The sequence below is a fragment of the Folsomia candida genome, unplaced genomic scaffold, assembly GCF_002217175.1.
Source record: "Folsomia candida strain VU population unplaced genomic scaffold, ASM221717v1 Fcan01_Sc001, whole genome shotgun sequence".
Classification (NCBI taxonomy): Eukaryota; Metazoa; Arthropoda; class Collembola; order Entomobryomorpha; family Isotomidae; genus Folsomia; species Folsomia candida.
The window spans coordinates 23,978,719-23,998,059 of NW_019091193.1; the positions used below are offsets into that span (position 1 = coordinate 23,978,719).

Consider the following 19,341-nt stretch of genomic DNA (forward strand, 5'->3'; position numbering starts at 1 on the left):
AATCTTGTTTTATGGAATGTGCTAGAAAGATTTCGCCTCGGTTCTTTCCTTATATTTGACCAAATTTGACAAATGGAGTAGCAATAATTCTAGTAAAACTGTGCGTTCTTGTACAAATGGGACATTATTTGTGTAAAGTACTTCTATACTACCTGAACATTGTGTTCGTTCATAAATGCCATTGGATGGATCCAGGCTCTTATCGGGACAAGTATACAAAAAAATAATGATCACCCCAGGAATTCTCGTCCCGTGGAGGGACCATTATGAGTGGGATGATGTTTATAAGGACATTATAAGGACTTAATGCTGGATGGATGGCAGAGGTGGTGTGTAAACCCGTGAAACGGTTGAGACTCCCATTTCCTTGAATTTATGTGGGTCATTATTATTAGACATCAGTCTTGCTTGAGGCTCCATGGAGTGGTGCCGCACTTCCCCTCCGACCACTTTTTAAAAACACGTCTTAAGAACGATAATTATTTTAATCGAGTTGTTCGTCGTTTGGAACGACATAATAAATCTTATTTAAAATCAGAGTACGTAGGAGGGATTTCATAATAATGATTCATTTGCGTGACAAGCAGATCAGCCAATCTTAAATATCATACATATTTGCTTATCGATTTAAATATCTATAGTCGAACAACAATTAATATTTTTAGAATTGGGGGCAATCGAAACTGCTCGTACTAGTTTCGTCATAACAAAAAGTGTAGGGACGACCTGGATCTGGTGGCTTTTTAATCAAACGAGGTATCCTTCTCAAAGTGTTGTTCTGCTTCTTTGACAAGCTAACTTTCCCCGAAGGACACGTTTCTTCTTTTCCAAGGGAAAGGAGACTACGGGTTGCATTTCCAGATTTCATTGACTTCTCTGCAACCGTCAAGTCCGTCGTTGCCCTTCCTCGATGCAGTGAATTTAAGGGGGTTGCAGCAGCAGAGTTGCTCTTGCTTCGTGTTTCCTTTCCTCTATGCTTTACTGCAACGGAAGAGTGAGGAGGACTTGTCGTCGTTGATGATGAAGATAACGATGTTCGTGAAGAAGCTAAGGGAATCATCATCAAAGTAATTGAAATTGGGAAAAGTGACACATTTCTTGAGTCAAGTTACAACAGAATTCAAAGGTTGAAACTCCAAAGTACTTGCTGCGGCTGGCATTATTTATTTACGGGATCTAAAGTATTTACCATTATTATTCTCGTGGTGGTTATCTCCTCCTCTGTTCTGGTCATTATGATGACCTCCAACAGTGGCAGAGTTGCTCATCTGCTCAGCGTGCTGTTGTCTTTCCTCTTCCTCCTCTTCGGAAATCTCCTTTAGAAACGCATCCTCGCTGTCGATGCTGGATCCAAGAGAAATCGGTGGGTCGGGATCGTCGCAGTAATTTTCCTTATTTTCCCGGAGTGGGGAACTGATGCCGTCTGGACAATTTATACCGAGTCGGAATGTAGTGTCACCATCTGAGCGTGAATTAATATTTCCATATTTAGCATTCCTACTGATGGAAAGCACCATTTGCTGCTCGTCTTCTTCAGAGGATTCGCTTGTGTCCTTTGCAGAAGTTTCATTAATTCTGATTACGGATGCCGACGCGCTGCTGCTGGTTACGAGGAGTTGGGAACTTGGCGATGTTGCTCCTGCTGTGGGCGAAGATAGTCTTAGGACGGAGCAAGTTTTTATGATTGGTTCATTTCTGGGGAAATTGATGACTGGGTTATGAAAAATATTTTCCAATTTTTCAAAATCCACTTTCAAATCGATTCTCTTTTTTTGTGAGAGTGGTGGAGGCTCCAAAGTTGTGGCAGAAGAGGGATCGTAAACTGATGTGAGGAGAGCTTGGAACTTTTTCTCAGTCTCTTGGTTCAGTGTTCCCTTCTCCTTCAAAGTCCGCACAAGGCGTTGCGTAAACCTGAGTAGATGGAAACGATGGAGTTGTGAATTCTTCAACTCTTGAAATATATATTTTTCCAGTTGTTGATGGAATTTGACAAGATTTTCCAGTGTCCCGAGCTCCATGCCCATTTCCTTGTGTCGTAAAAACTCTTCAAAGCTCTGATTCACAAAAGGGGCATCCTTCTCGAGACTGTTGAGACAAGTTTTGTGCACATTCTCAATCTCCATGTTGAGATTGAGTAGATTGGTTTGCAGGTCTTTTGTAGCCCCTGTCAGATCCGGATGATGCGTTTCCAAAGCACTCTGGTTGTTCATGAGCTTGGTGAAGGACAGAAAGTGCTGCGTATCTGACGTGTCGGGTCTTCCTACGACAACTTCCGCACTGTCAACTTCCAGCTTTTTCCAGTTCATCCGCCATTCATGAAGGCGTAAGCTCACACTCATCTCCGTGAAACTTTTCATGACACGAATTTTTTCTTTGAGCAGCTCCACAAAGTGATCCACAGCAACGGGGTCTTGAACAATATCCGCCGAAGCGGGAACCTTGCCACCAACCTGTTCCACAATTTTCTGACCCTTTTGACCTGAACCTAGTAAAGTAGCATAATTCTCCAGTCTGGAATCTGCTGGATCGCCAAATCCTCCTCCTCTTCCTTCCCCATCTCCTTCATCACTATCACCAATTTGACATTCCAACAACTCTCTCGTCGCCTGATGCTTTCTCCTCTCATCGGCCAACTCTTGAGACAGAATACGAACTTCGTTCTGCAGGTCCTTGATTTTATTGCTGGATTCAACCTCCTCGATGAGTTCTTCAGAAAATCTGTTCTGTTTGCACGACACCTTGATATTTTTTGCCCGATTCGCATAATGCAGCGTGTTATGAGTATCTTCTGTGGAAGGAAAAAATTATAAAGGAAACTAAACCTCTGATAAGTAAAAGTTATGATACACGTAATGCGGAAATAAAACTCTACCGAAAGTATTGCTGCCTGGGGAGACATTGGCAATCATGACTGTGACGCAATTACCGGAGAGTGAATCTTTGAGGAGACGAGTTAGCTTGGAGTTGCGATAAGGAATGTGGGTCTTTCCATCCGCGAGCGCATTTATGCAATTGGATAAAGCTAAGAGCGACTTGTTTATGTTGGCTCCTTCTCTTTGTCTCATCCCATCAACGATGTTGACACTTCCCTTCTCAGACCCTGCCAAGTCTACCATGAAGAGGCGAGATGTTGCCGTCCTCTTCTTGAAGCGATCCGTGGGAGAGTGCTGGTGCATTAGCACACTGATCTCGAACACTGCATGAGATCGGGACGATTCTGCATTAAAATCCGTCGCATGTTGACTCCGGTTTCCGTTCCCATTTCGAAGCAGTCTCAACAACTCTTGCGGTCCTTCAGGTTGGTGAACCGTAAGTTGAGGAATGCGAAGGCCACGTTTCCCATCTTCTCGAATGGACAATTCTTTCTGAGGGTTGAACAGATCTTTGATCGTTTCGTTGTACACTTCCAAGTAGGATACTTTTATGTCGTGTGTAAATTCATCGCTCTCCATGTCACTCAGTCGTCGAAAAAGCTCCTCGGCCATCAGAACAGTGATGCCGGGTGCTTCAGCCGATCCGAGCATGGTGTATGTTTTTCCAGACCCCTGTATGTTATCATTTACTAGAGTCTTATGCTGTACAGTTTAGATTTTTGAGGGGAAATTTAGAATTGGCATACCGTGGCCCCATAGGCAAACACCGTACAGTTGAACCCTTCCAGAACCTTGTTTATGAGCCCTTTCAAACTAATTTCGAATATCTCCTCATTTGTACTATCCTGGCTGCAATAGGCAGTAATTCATTAATAGAATAGCCGTAAAAGTGCGGCATACATAATCACATTAGTAAATATTTTCTTGCTTTGTGTCTTGTACACACCCATACACATAGTCAAAACCGAATATAAGGTTCTTGTTTGGTCGCTTCTTTCCAAAGTCATTCCTCAACACTTGACGTTTCCCTTTGTAAAAGAAATCCGTATCTTTCTCTTTGGGGTCGAATATGAGCGAAGTTTCGGACGTCTTGTACACGACGGGCTTAATCACCTCCTCGTCCCTATTCTTTGGTCGTATTCGCACAATTACATTGATTGAATCAATATGACGATCCTCTGCGTCTTCGTCAGCATAAGGCGAGCCCTTGTTCGTGCTAATATTTTTTGATTCCTTAGCCTCGCTCAAACTCGGGATATAGCACATTGGTTTACAATCCAGCCCATCTCCACATGGTTGGCCTTACATATGACAAAGTGGGGACATTTACTTTACTTATTTACGCAACAGCCATGCATTTGGCCGAAACAGATTCAACGAGTCGCCAGAGGATTTTGTGTGCACATGTCGATTACTTTTACTTACATAAATTTTGAATCAATGGTTTTCCTCGAACGACAAAGTCTGGAGAAGGATGTTGGATGCGATTGCATAGACTTTTTTGGATGGGTTTATTGTGGATAATCCGATTCACACGGTTTGGTCTTTTCATTTTATATTTACCAGGAAGTTCTTGTGATAAGAAAGTACTACTTCTATTCGACGCTAGTTCAGCTGTCCGGGAAATCTGTTGTTGGTGTCTTCCAATTTGTGGGCAAGATCCCGATTCTTTTAGCGTTCTATCCTTTACTAAAACAAAACCAAGTAGTTTTAGCTTGATAAAGTCAGTATCATCATCCCATTATTATTCGCAGCCTTCATGGTTGATTAGTGTCATAAATATAAGGCGCAAGGCATACCTTCCATTTAAAGGACAAAATCAGGCAAAAGACAAAATCAGGAATATTAATACACGTTTGTGCGAGGTTGGCAAACTAAATTCAAAGACAAAATCAGCGAAATACTTAACGTCGACTTTTTGAAACGAAAAGACAGAACCGAATCAGTCACCACATCAGTCTAAAAACATTTCTCATCCTTCTTCTTTCTCCAGAATCACAAACATAAAATGTATTCAAATTTATTTGTACAACTTTTGAATATTGAAGGCATGTAGTGTTGACAACCAGAAGTACATATTATAAAGCTTTATAAACTTACTATAATTATCGATTTTAGTGCCGAGAAAAATGGGATTTCAGGTAAATCTAAAAATGTATTGAAATTCCATTGCTCAGACTCGTCATTGATGTCCTTTTTTAAGGCGTGTGGAGCCGACTTTCGCTCTAACAAGTCAATTGTTATGCAGTTTTATGAGTTGCCTGCTACATAGCTCCATTACAAACAAAGCATAAAATATGCGATAAACATGTAAATACGATTCAGAATCGTTGACATGAAAAGAACTTATTCAAAGGAGACGATATAATAATGTGCCGTTGAAGGATGGCTGATATGGCGAAGGAGCTCAAACTTTTGCTTTATTCCTCAAACTCCTACTCTCTTTTTTTGTTCTTGAACATTATGCTCCAGTCGAACAAATGTTTTAGATGTTCTCAAGTTCTTCTCCCAACAAGTCGTCCTTCAGGAATTTCCCTTCTTTTATGGCCATTTCGATGAATCAGCTTATTTTGGGTGGTTTATGGCCCACTGCCATTTGTGCGTCCAGTGCGACCCACAAAATCAAAGGCTGGTGGAGTGAAATAGAGTGAAAGTGCAGAGAGTCGTCGTAGTCTCATGCATTTCTTTCGACCATGCCATTTATTTCCACTCTCATCACCGTCTCTGGTGAATTGTGTCGCTTGAAGTAAAAGGAAAGTTTGCTTGACTTGCTCATCGGAGAGAGGAGCATGACTGGCTCTCACCGGCCGTTGAAATCTGCTCTTCCTTAAGAACTGCAGCAGGTAGCTGTACCAGGAGGGAAAGTTTGGAATCATTGCAATATATAAATTGGATTGGGACTACTTCCTTCCACATTCATTACTTTCCCACTCAAAGTCCATTGTAGCGTGAGAAAGTATAAAGAGTAAAACTAACGCTTGGTTTGTGATTTGTCTGTCTGCCTCCAAGTTTTCCACAGAAGAAGTGAGAAAGAAATTCTGAAAGGTTATTTACAACAAGCAGGCGGACGTGCACAATGTGGAAATAAGCCGGGATTACTACCACTCCTACACACTTTCACTACTACTTGTACATACTCACGCTATTTCCCATCACTTTTAATATTTTCCTGTGGAGGACATGTCGACAAGCAGACTGGAGTTGTACATATATGCATTTTCAACGTATTAGTATTATCAGTTCTATCTTTAGCGAGTGACATTTCTGCAGAAAACCGTTGAAAGATGGTATTATCAAATTCAGCTTATAATTTTCCGCTAATTGAATTGCTCAATTTACAGATAATTAATGATGGTGAGAAGGTCAAATTCAGGAGAAATGAGTCCATTTGATTTTAAAAGTTTTCTTTGATTATTTACATCTCTAGATTAGATTGACATTGGAGAATGACATTGATAAGAGAAAGTAGAGTGACGCCAAGATAAAACAACTATAAAGATGGTGATCTGAGACTAAAAGGAAAATAAGTTTTCGTCAATTTTACTTTTCCATTTCATTAGCACGTTGACGTCCACAAGTTGTTGACTTTCTTTCTGACATTTCATTCTCCGCTTGCTGGGTAAGTTTGGTTCGTTTTGAAACTGACTGACCCAAGTTCATTCATGAATATGCTTACGTCGTACTTTCTGACATTTCATTTTCGTATTCAATATAAATTATCAACCACATGATCTGAAAATAACTTAAATAACATAAAAATGCAAATAATCATATTCCTCCGACAGAACTACATAACATTAAAGCAAAACTATGGACATTGTTGCTCGTTGGATGGTTCCATTTTCGACAATTTGCACACTTTTGTCAAAACTATTAGATTGTATCATTTTGCAGTCTAATAAAAAATTCAAAAGCTTGCCACAGAACTCTAACTAAGTCTTTGTTCTTGGCTGGCCGGGTATGCAGCAGTGGTTGAGAACAGATCGCATTCACGTAGGATTTGTTGTCGAGAGACGAAATGGAAACGAACCACGAAATTAAATCCCTTTGAGACATCAAAAGATTCAAAGACAATGGCAAAAGGCCAATCTAATTCTACATAATTCGACAAAACATAGTACACTAAATTACCCCCACACTCTTCACTTGTACAATTCTTCGGACTCAATAAGTCTGGCGCAGGTCCTCAAATCAAATAAAACTCGACAAACCTGTCGACATATTTATTTGCGTACGTACATTCGTACGTACTGCACACGGGCACGATCTTTGTGGATTGAAGAAAGAACCATCAGCAGTTGTCCAGAGAAATACGTGAAAGTTGGCAAACTTTCTCGGAGATTATAAGGGAGGAAAGTTGTTAAACCCATTCGTTAAACCAATTTTTGAAGTCAACGAAGCGCGCTACTCATTGATCGTTCGTTTGACTTTTTATTGCTTTGTTGAGCTCCAAATAAGCTCGAGTAGTGTATAACAGCGTCTGAGGACTAGAAAAGTCGACGTGGATTGGCAATAACTACTCTCATCCAAGACATTCACAAGGAAAGAATAAATTCGATTAACTCTCACTGGCTATAAAAGCATCCAAAATTCAAGAACATTATTTCCTTCTGCTTGAATCAAATGTAGACTTTTCCTTCGTCTTATGAACCAGAGAGAAAGTAAGCACAAGGTGCAGACTGGCCCTGTTGAGCTGGCATTAATTCTATTCACTCCAAACTATTCAGACTATATAAGCCGAATCCTAGTAAAAGAACACTTACTGTAAATAATAGTCTGACTTTATGCTCAGGAAAGCCCCATAAACTTGATTTTCTCTCTGATTTTTCATTGCATTAAAGTCTAGTTATTGATCATATTTTAAGTTATGCTCAAAATATGCATGTAAATTTGAGTACTGCGTTTGATTACTAGTAACACTGTGTAATTAGTGTACAGAGATATTTCATTCATCTCATGATAATCAGCTGGGTCTTGTGAGATTTGGTGTCTAGAGCATTTTAAAATACAGCTTTAGATTCCATAAACGTTCATGGGAACGTTGAATCCCATGTCATTGTCAGGTTTATAGGTTTGCTGAACGACTTTTAAAGTCGCAGACGTGGACGTGGAGGATATATATGCTTCAACAAATACAAATCCAAAAGCTCTTTTGAAGGAATTGAATTGCAAAGTTGGCAATACGTGCAGAAAGTGAGATGAAGGATTTAGATGAGACTCGGATATCATTCATATTCAGTGAAGAATGTCAAAAGAAATAAGATTTTCGATTCATACTGGAAACTTTATTTCCCTGTTTACTCTCTTGTGAAAAGATCGTCCCAAAAGAATATTCTGGTGGTGAAAGCAGGAGTTCTCACCAAGGCTGGAAACATTTTTCATATTTTTCAAATGCCAACTCTTATTGTTGCTTTCTAGGAGTCGCACATGGACGAGTTCTCACACAAAATTGCTACTTATTAGAAAATATTTCTCGAGATGCTAATTTTTGGAGAGGTATAGCATACGACTGTACATGAAGAGTTCTCCTAACTATTTACATACACCTCATGGTTGATGACTATGGTGCAATGCTAACAGGGTTGAAATGTTATGAGCCAAATAAAGAATTAACTCGTAAAGTGCTTTACAACACCTCCATATTTGATGGTATTTAGTGGGCAAGATTTCTTGCCGGATGTAAACCACGAGCAGTCACTATTATACTAAAACCATCTCAACGAGAGACAAAACCACATCCACCATACATGCATACGTTTCCTGAAAAAGAAACTTTTCTTAGTTAAATATTCTTTATTAGGAATAGTGAGTTGAGTAGAATTTGAATAGTGCTTTCTGCCTGATCCTGAAAAGAAAGTTGGCGACTGCATAAACAACGACCCATAACCAGCCACCTACCTACATGCATACATACATATGTACGTAGATACATACCTACTTTTCGCAGCAGTTTAATCACGCACCCGAGTTGCTAACTTTTCTGACAAGAACAAAATGTTTCAGAAGAATTTCAATTTTCGGCTCACTTTGTGTAACCAGAAGATGTTCATTGCAGAAGATTTCTTTCTCAACTCATGTGCTGCTCATGCTACTCAATCACTCTCGCCTTTTTAATTAAGACAAAGTTGAGATTTAAGAAATTCTTGGGATAATATTAGATCGTTGAAAAAAGTTGATGGCAAAAGTGGTGGGTATAAAGAAACCAATGTATCGCACTAACAGACTACTCATACATAGGTGAGTACATGCATATGCATAGTCGTAGTTGTTGCTCTAAGATGAAAAGTTTCATCAGAAACCTCTCAAGTTCACATGAATCGCGACGAGTTCACAGCTATGCAGGGCAAAAGTAGTTCATGAATCTTAATCACTTTGCTCAACTCAAGGTCAGACCATCCAAACATAACGTCTCAAGATCGCTTAGAAAAAGCAAGAGAGATGTAAAATAAAACTTTGGCATTTTAATGGAAAAGAAGTTGATCTAATTTTGCGCCACTAACGATCGAATTGAACCTTGTACATGCACAGATAGAAGAAAACGAGCAAATTAAGAGGCCGTGTTGCAAAGCTAGTGAAAGTTACAATCTTAGAACTGGACTAACTTAAACTTGGATTAGTCAATTCAGCTGAGCTTAACAGGGACGTTGAGCTTATAATCAATGATTTATTGGGTGTTGTTTGGCGCAGTTGAGAAGTGCAAGATTTTGTGAACGTGTCACTGATGGAAGGAAAACCGTGAAGGCAGAGACGATTGATTAATTATGGACTTATGAAATGCTAGATTTATAAGTTATGTATATATGCAAGGAACATTATTGTTCCAAAACTGATTGCATCCTCATCCTCGCGATCTTGAACAAAAGTCGTTTGTGAACAGTTCAAGAAAATTTTCAGGGTGGTGGATGCTTGCATGGAAGCAGACACGTTAACGATCATCATTAATCTTAAAAGTTGTTGACTTTCTCCTCTTCGACATTCAGATGCAGTTTTGCTTGCAAATATTTTACATAACTTTTAGATACACATTTTTGGTGGATTACATAATAAACAATTTTCGGATATATGTATCTCTTGGTCGTGACTCAACATTTCTGTCAAAAATCAATTCACTTTTTTCCTGATTTATTATCTTAACATGAATAGGATAAAAAGTGGAATTGGGATTTCACACAATTTCGTCTTCTTTGTTGTAGACGGATAACAATTCGAGACGTCTGTCCTTAATTTCTTCAGCCGCCGCACAGTAGAGGCATCCTTGGTTGATGACGAGGTCCTGGTAGCACTCTTGGCAGTAGGAAAAGTTACATTGCGGACATCGGAATACTTCTCCGTTTTCTGTGCAAACGACGCATTTTCTCCTCCCAAGCTTCCACCATTTCAAACAGCGACACTGGTTGGGAAAAGAGTCTGCTAACCAAACCAGTGGGTTTCTCGACACCTAATAAATAAAACATGATTTTTATGTTTCCTCTCAATGTCAGTTGCAACCCTTGAACCAAACAAACCAAAGGCGTTCCAAGCCTCGTGAGCATACATGTATGTACATGCATCTCGATATCGTCACATCAGGTATGACGACGATGGTGGCGGACTTGGGAATGTGCTAAATCTGAATCGAAATAGGTCCCAAAGTCCCAAACAACTCGGAAAGAATAAGGATTCAGAATTCAATTCAAGATTAATCTAGGTATCTGTGTAGGAGATGCATCCATCGAAAAGTATGTACACAGCTGTAGCCGAATTCCTTTGGCGTTATGGCACAGATCATATTCTCTCAACATCTGCCACATGGTTGAAAGTGGTCCAAGTCACCACTTTCAAATTTTGACTGTTCAACATTTCAACCCCGAAATTCACGCCTTTCTACGTGAAATAAAACCGTGCAGTGATATATGCTGCTGATGTGCGTACAATTTACTTGGTAAATATGGGGAAACACCAACTGGTCTCGTTGAATTATGCCAAAATCCGGCCCATATACATACACTCGACAATCTATCCATGAAATATATGCACCTGAGAGAGAGGTACTTTAGTCCTCCAGTCTTCTGCGTATTTAACTGACAGAGTGCAGGTAGTAGTTTGTCGATTTAATTTGGATTCTCATCAAACAACTTTCTTCAGAGCCGCTGCGAGCTTTCAGATTATCCACGCACCGTGGGTTTCCGTGAATTTGCATGTGAATAAAATATCGCCTTTTTAGACCATAAATATTTGATGAACCACTGAATATTCAATGGCCTAGGATTATTTTCCGTCTTGGAGTGTCCTACCCAGCAACTTTTCCCTTTGACTATGCTTCTCTCGTGTAGAGAGATTGATGAACTATTTTTGTGCATTGCTTTCTCATGCATTATTCTCATCTAAAATCTGCCATTTGTATCATTTCTCTGATACCTCGAACTACTAAAATACACAATTTTATCCATTGTAGTGACCAAAGTTAGAAAGACATGCATCATAATTTATTCATCGAACTTGGTTGTTCTTTTGGATTAGTCGGTCGGTGGAGTCGTCTGCAGTTGGTGAGTGGGTGAAAGTGAAATGTTTTGCATCTGCCGTGGCAAAGTTTTTTGTCCGTATTTATAATTAAATATGTCGCGCCGAAGAGAAAACATTGCGTTCATCGTCAATTGTGAGGTCATGTTGAAACGCTGGAAAGAATATCTAAGAGTAGAAAATTGAAAGGCATGTTCACTTACATGCGTTCGAAACTTGTCTGCATTTTCCAGTGCACACGTTTTGAAAAAGCTCTCTTTCGACTTTCGCCTCCTCAGAGTTTCATTGTACAGCCAAATCGCTCGCTTCCTCGATCTCTGAAAATCGTTAAACAAATGATATGCTTTACTCATGCCAAATTCCGTTGTTCTCATCGCCATCACCAGCCAAGCCTCACTCCAACAATGGGCAACCGTCTCCCATCTCCATTATTCAACCACGACCAAACGGAAAGTGTATGTATACTTTAGTAGTCGGGAAAGTGCATGAAACATTTCTCTCCATTTGGACTTGACAGTATGTAAAGCGGAGTCAGTGGAGCAAAAAGATGTCTGATTCCTTTCACTTCCCTCCCCTTACAAATGATGCCTGTGTGCATCATGTGCATGGCTTTCTCTTCCCTCCCAACCATGCAAATCCCTACCACCACTGTCCTCCTTCTCTGCCCTATATATTCAGATATATGGAGCACAAATGGTTTGTGGTGAAAGGAGAGCTTGTTGGTGTGTGACCAGTGAATATTGGCATAAAATATGGCTTAAGACATACATTAACAGATATTTAAAAATGTACCGTACTTTGGGATAGAAGTAGTTTGTTACACCATGTCGAAATCGTATGCAGTGAGCCTCGAAATAGGCGTTGGTGAAAAGGACGAGAAATAGGACGACCACACGTTGGAAGTAGGACTTTGGAGTCACTCTTGGTACTGGGAGGCAGGCTATTACATAAAAAAAGCAAAGAAAAATCAGAAATATTCGACATTGTCTCAAATTCGTCATATTTTGTCGGCCGTAGTCGAATGATGACAATGGGAAAGAAAGTCCTTGGAGAGTTCGGAATAAGAAAATGCATTGGTTGGCACTTGAGACAGTTCTCTACGTACGTACGTATTTACTACAGGACGACAACTATACTATGACTGCGTCTTGTACACTGTGACTGAGGAGTACTTGAACATGACTTAAAGTTGGAGAGGAAAGCATAAAGTGGATACGCGACGACAAAACGGACAGAGTGCGCACAATTTGGAAAGTGTTCTTGGCTCCTGTTCAAAAGCCAACTGGAGGAGAATATCATCCTTGTTGGGTAGGTTTCATAATCACCTAACGAGTTATTGTTCTCCTCGTCGCACAATCACGATGATGATCATGATGATACGACCCTCTCTCCTACTCCACTTTTTGCTTGATGATGATAGCTTTCTCTCTGCCAAGGGATCATTAGATGACTTTCAATTATCGAACTTGACGAAAACAGTAAACGCTGTAATAATAAGCACAGCAGGCTCCTCGTCTCAATCAAGTTGTAGACACTGCTGTATAGTGCTTTCTCCACAAGTATATGTGTGTATACATATGTGCCGATATATACTCCTCCACGTACATAATATACTACATTCAACTTCACTACTGGTAAACTTTAAATTGCAAATTCTATATATAAACTTATCTCGCATGTAACTTACGTTTGCTAAAGTGTGAGATATCGATCTTCTCGTTGATACTGAAGTCCTTGATAACAACTGAAATAATAAATAAATAATAAACAGCACGCGACATTATCATAAGTCTCGCTAACCTCTCAAAAGTTGAGCCAGTAATCCTTCCCCAACAACTTGAATCTCCAGCACATGGTGTCCAATTTGGCGAATGTGCATGTCTGCATGATTTTGCACGAGTTGGAGAAGTTCAGTGTATAAAAAGTCGAAACCAAACACTGAGAAGACAACCCCTGCTTGGATGAGAAGTGCAAATAATTGGTCTCCAAACTTTTTCCACTCCTTTTCGGTGAGCTTGATTCGGTTTAATCTCGAGAAATTAGGCCTCTCAAAACTTTTCAGAGGGAGCAGCGTCTCTTTCCCAGATTGTCCACGTCTTCGCTCATCAATTTCCCTGAAGTAGGCTGTGACATACACGTTATCTGCCGATAGACTGCGACAGTACTGAACGTGATACTCTAGAGCCCTGAAACGTACAATGAAATAAATTCTCTCATCGTCGCTCCCAAATGGAGTTACATAGTTATCTAGACAGCTTTGGCTTCAAAGTGTTCAAAGCAAGAGCAACTTTAAGTTGAGGGGGCGAGTAACTCTTGGCATAATCTCATTTAAAACTACTTCAACAATTAGTAGATTGATTAAATGAGCTACATATATATGCATGCATAATTACAAAGTCACTCCAATTAAGTAGAATTGCCAGTTATTGTTGTGTAAATAATAAGCGTGTTACGTATAGAGAAATAAAGTGCTTTTGCCTGCATTGCGTAGTACACTTTGTACGAGAGTGAATACATAATATTCACAATTTCATTACGTACGTTCCTTAACTACATTTCGCCTACATTCTAATGCACGGCTCGTTTACCCTGCCTTTCTCTGGGCCCATTCTGACGATGAATGGTAAACTGGAGGAGGTGAAATTGAAGGCGACTTTATAATGACTTTGGCGAGAATGTAGAATAATTTGAGCCCATTAAAACTTGTGTTTCCAATTACCCGTACCCGTACACGACAACCAGATAGGAGAGGGCGAGGGCACGCTTAACGAGGGATAAGTACCACTCTACGTACTTCCTTCCGCCCAAAAAGTGCTCAAGCAGCTCATCTCTTGCTGATTTTAAACCGCTCAAATTTATCTGCAAGGAAATAATAAAAGGGGAAAGTACATATATGCTAAAGTGTGTCCCCCAGGAGCAAAGGACCAGTTCACAATTACACTATCAAGCACATCCAGAATAATCTACATAGTCCTGCGATCGAGGCTATCACCACGAACCTTACCATTTCGGACAGCCCTTGATAGTTCACCCGCACGTTGAAACTTTTGCTAAAGTCCTCGATTCCTTTTATTGCAACGGAATAGGTTTCTCCGAATCCAGCCTCTATCACATCACTCATTTCGCACACTTTGTCCTGGGCGAACACTGATGAGTGATGTGAAATGAAGTTAATGAGTAATTGGAATGTAGTAAATTATCTATAATTATATCATTATATATAAATTTAGGAGCTTGAAATAATTTACTTGTAAGAATGTCGCAGATGAACGTAAGCTTCATAGGCTACCTATGACAAATTTTATCATATTAAGCGCTATCCAATTTATGCAACATTACATTAGTTAAATATTTTGCATCTCGACCACGCCTGTCAGCAACACCTTACCCAACAAAGTGCCCAGCCTAAGACTTTGGTCACAGCTTCATTGCAGTCCTCGTACTTTCCATTAAACAATTCTACGCATTTCATGGTGCCCTTACTAAATACCTCTGAAAATAGCCAAGCCAGGAAGGCAAAAAGTCAGCTCAGCTTCAACCCATATACGTAAGATTACTAAAATAATCAACCTTCACATCTATAAGCCAACTTTTTTCGATAGGATTTTTCAATCTTGTCATCAGCAGTATCAGAGGACAGGAATTTGTAGTGCACCTCAACTTCTTCGGATCTGGGAGGCAGGCCCTGTGCGCATTACAAGAAAAAGACTTTAATTCTACACTAATGGGTAAGCCTTTCATATTTTCGTATTAACCATGGCTTCGTCCATGTCATTATTTTCATCTTTGATTTGGAACCTTTCTTGGTCACCCTCCACCTCTACGACGATTGGAGCCATTAACTCCTGCAGCACGCTCATGTTGTACTTTGACTCGGCAGATTCTTGAACTCCAGAAGTCTAGAGGTGGAAAAATCACATTGTTCGGTGATATGGTCGAGGTATACAATTTGTAGGCAGTTTAATGCATAGAACGCTTGCCCTCAAATCAAAAAGAATGTGTTGAATGGGTGCAAAAACTAGATCTTTCCCAGCAATTAGAATATCCAGCAACATATCCTTGATGCATTTCAAAAATCGGACCGTCTCTTCCCCGTTGTCTGCAATATTTCGCATGGGGCCCGATATTAAGAGAATCAGAATCGTAGCTTGGACTGTTCTTCTTCCTGCTCGTGTCGTAAACTCTGGGATGGTCAGCACTGTTATGCACCTTACCTTAAAAATAATCAAACCCGAGTTATTTAATTTCTAACAACCGTCGCATTACTTCTGTTCACAGGCAGATAATGTAGGTATGTAATACCTGTCTGGAAAATGCGAATCCCACAGACAAGAATATAGCAGTGCCCATGAACAATATTGTCTTGTTGTGCTCATCAAATTCAGCTTCACAAATTATAAATTCATAAAATAGGAGGCTGCAAATTATTCCGATAAAAAATCCAATCGATGCAAGAATTATTTTTCGTACAAATCGAAAGGGCAAAGTAATTATCCCCATATGTAGATACTCATGATAATCAACGTTACATTCTTTGCAGGAAATATGCCCAACAATTTTCATACACCCTGCATTCAAAGTTGCATTTTAAAATCTTTTAACAAATAAAAGCTGTGTAACTAATGACAAATTTGAATGACCTTTATTTCATTCGCAAAAAATGCAGTTATGAATATGCACGAGTATAGACCATCATCAGACAAGTCGCAGCAAATTCCTCAATCCCATAAATAAAATGCTATGCAAATAAAATCAAAGGTTTTCCACAATGATCATGTCATCAAAGTGACTGACACTTTTATATGGCTTCAGGAAATCCAAACAGTTGGGATTACACAGTGTATGTATATAAATAAGTTTAGTTTAACTTAGAAAAGGGAAATCGTTATTAGTTTAAAACATCCATCGCACATTTTCAGATTGGAATAATTTGCATGCTATACAAAATTCAAACACCTTACAGTCAAAAAACGTCAATTATTAAGAAAAAAGTAGCCGAAAGTTATGCAATTACGATTGACACTCACACAAACAGCAAAGTCACCGTGCCAAATTTGATAAACTATGCTGTCAACAATCAACATAAAACCACGTAATTTAGCAGAAAACCAGTACAGAAAGCTCTGTATTAGTTGTCGAGTGTTGCACGTAGAAGAAAAACGCAGACGTTTTTTGTGCAAATTTCTGTTGCTGCTGCAAAAGTACAAATCTGAAGCAAAAATCCCATAAACGTGCCAACCGACAGTTAGCCACTCACTTATTGCAGCAATTACACCACCACCTTCACATTTCCTCTCCACATTTTGCGTCTCGCTCACATCTTAATTCCGTTTTCAATTTGCCAAGTCTGTGATAAGACTAGAAATTAAGATTAAAAATGAAAGTAAGAGGAAACAAAGCGGAATCTTTATGGTTTGTTCTTCTATCGTGGAATGGACTCTGGTGCTTTGTATGACGTACCTACATAAAAATGAACCTTATTATTATTATTACAAATGCGTATCTATATAGAGTCGTCGTCATTATGTGCATATTATTAACGCCAACATTAGTTCACATCTTTATTTCAGCCAAAATTAATGTTAACAAGGCAATATGCTCATTACATACCTTTATGAGATCAGTCTTACTTTTACAAAATTTCTCTAATTAAAATTTGCCTTGTCATGTGATTTTTTAACGGTATTATTTTATTTCTCTTCTCACAAAAACGAACAAGAAAAGGACACACTTTTGTTTCCTTCGTGTTTCTGTAATTATTTATTTATATCCAGTATTCATGAATTTCTTCAGAAGCGTAATGAAGTAAAATGTGGATTTTAAGTCAGTATTAATTGACAATGACAAGTGCCACATGTCTTAAAATTTAAACAAATCTACAATTTTCCGCAGTTAGTGCGTGTTTAAATGGAATTTGTTTTACCATTTCTATGTTTTTGTTTCAAAACTTTCCTAAGTTTCATATGGCCTACACAACATCCATCCGGCTTCCCATCATCGTAGAATATCCTTTGTTGGCTGTTGAACTTTTGGTTCCACAAACCGGAAGAAAGGTTTCCTTTTTATTTTCACGCACTTTCATTTTCATAAAGTGTGGAAAAATATTGAATGTTGTACACTGCTGGTGAAAACGAATAAAATTTATAATGCGACACTAATCTAACTAGATATATACGTACCTACGTAGCTTAGCATACATCAAACAGAAGGTATCATCTGATATATTTAAATAATAAAGTTAATCGACGATCCTTTAGCTCTTATTTTTCATCAATGCCAAATTAAATAGTGCTGTTCTAGAATATCAAGGCTACAATAAAAATCCTCCTCTTGTTGATATTTAGCATAAAGTGACTTTATTATCATATCATTCGAGTCAAATATACAGCGGTTAGTATCAATATTTATACCACAACAGATAAATTTAGATGGAAAATGAAATTCATTTGTCATTTTTTGTTGCGATTTGCTTTGCTCTGCTTTGTGATTTCACCATTGAGCTAAACCGAGGACAACACTGCTACAATGTAACGCTTCAGAAGTCAAACACGACGACCTCAACTATTTAACCTGCAATTCATGGGAGCAATATGTATAACCTTGAGGGTAAAGGCGAAAAATGAAATTCTTGTCTTTTGAACTATTTTCGCAACCCACAAACAATAATATTTTGTACTTTATTGGAATTTGTTCCTTTGTCCTTTGTGGATTACTATGATAGCTATACTATACCTTTCTGAAACGACAGAAAAAAAATCCTTCAAATATGGCAGTATAGAGGACTAACAAACAGTACATACGTCTAGCAATTTTTCGTAATGTTGACTGATTTGTGATATGCACTTTTAATTTTGAAGTCTTAAATATTACAAATACTGACTGGATGAAAGATAAACTACTTAAAAATGAGTTTAAAATATTTAGCGATACATATCTACATATAGAATGGATTAGGGTGGATATTGTATGTATTTTCCTAGGTATATTCCGATTATTATCTTACTCCACGACTAATTTAAATTGTTTCTCTTTCTCAAATCTATACCTTTGTTCTCGCTGTGAGTTTCGTGATCTGCTTTGTAGCAGACGTTGAAATCGAGATGACAAACTTTGTTTGTACATCAGTCAACTTTAGCAACACAAAAAAGAGTGAACAGAATGAATTTTGTTGCATTTTGTCACAATTGCATTGCAACTGTTTATATGTTTTGATGTAGATTTGGTTACCGGATTTGAAAAAAGGACTCTCCGCGTCCTCGCTGGTGAAGTTAACAATCGAACGAACATTACACCAATTGTTCAATTTGATGTTACCTAATTTTGAGATTGAGCTAAGGCATTATTCAAGACGCCAGAAATGGTGTGTGAGGCAATACCACCCACCACATCCGATTCATTTAAAACCACAACACTACATTGCATTGCATCCCCATAGAGTTGGATATAAAAATAAAGCAACTATCGCAGCCAAATATATTATATTTTACTCAATAGGTGCAAAACATAACAACGTTGTTTAATTCAGCCATTTCTGCTTCACTGCAGATCACCCCTTTTGTTTTTTGAAAGGTTGTTGTAAAACGGAATCTGTTCAATTTGCAGTGTCCCAAATGTTATACAAATGGCGACGACTGTGTCATTGTATCAAATTGCAAATTTTGTTGTAGTCCGTTTCGTTACCGTCATTAAAATCCCAGAATCCTACCCAATTTAACCTCATAGAAATTTAATTTTAAGACTGCCATCAACATGTCCAACAGCGTTGTTACGTGTGAAAAGAACGTGCAATGATTTTAAAGTTGAGGGAGTCGCACGCAACAAATGGCTTTTTGCAGTGCCATTTACTTTATGTCGTGAGAGTTTGCCTCACTGACTGACTTAGGATTAGTGCAGCTATGCTACCATCATTACTGCAATACATGTACGTTCAACATATCTGCATGGCATTATTAGTACCGCTACCACCAGT

The 19,341-nt window shown here is 38.9% G+C and overlaps 2 protein-coding genes across 2 annotated transcripts; both read right to left on the minus strand.

The window, feature by feature from the left end:
• Nucleotides 1–488: 488 nt before the first annotated feature.
• Nucleotides 489–4,139, minus strand: LOC110844838 (kinesin-like protein KIF18A). Its single transcript, XM_022091142.2, has 5 exons — nucleotides 3,820–4,139; nucleotides 3,620–3,722; nucleotides 2,873–3,545; nucleotides 1,190–2,788; nucleotides 489–1,047 (listed from the first exon to the last, which is right to left on the minus strand). Exons 1-5 carry the CDS (start codon nucleotides 4,137–4,139, stop codon nucleotides 662–664), a joined length of 3,081 nt encoding a protein of 1,026 aa, XP_021946834.2. The 3' UTR covers nucleotides 489–661.
• A 5,882-nt stretch (nucleotides 4,140–10,021) lies between these two features.
• LOC110844849 (protein sneaky) lies at nucleotides 10,022–16,614 on the minus strand. Its single transcript, XM_035860361.1, has 13 exons — nucleotides 15,675–16,614; nucleotides 15,353–15,586; nucleotides 15,128–15,271; nucleotides 14,943–15,057; nucleotides 14,761–14,864; nucleotides 14,621–14,657; nucleotides 14,377–14,519; nucleotides 14,098–14,231; nucleotides 13,173–13,558; nucleotides 13,060–13,116; nucleotides 12,170–12,312; nucleotides 11,576–11,689; nucleotides 10,022–10,311 (listed from the first exon to the last, which is right to left on the minus strand). Exons 1-13 carry the CDS (start codon nucleotides 15,933–15,935, stop codon nucleotides 10,039–10,041), a joined length of 2,145 nt encoding a protein of 714 aa, XP_035716254.1. The 5' UTR covers nucleotides 15,936–16,614; the 3' UTR covers nucleotides 10,022–10,038.
• Between the last annotated feature and the right edge of the window lie 2,727 nt (nucleotides 16,615–19,341).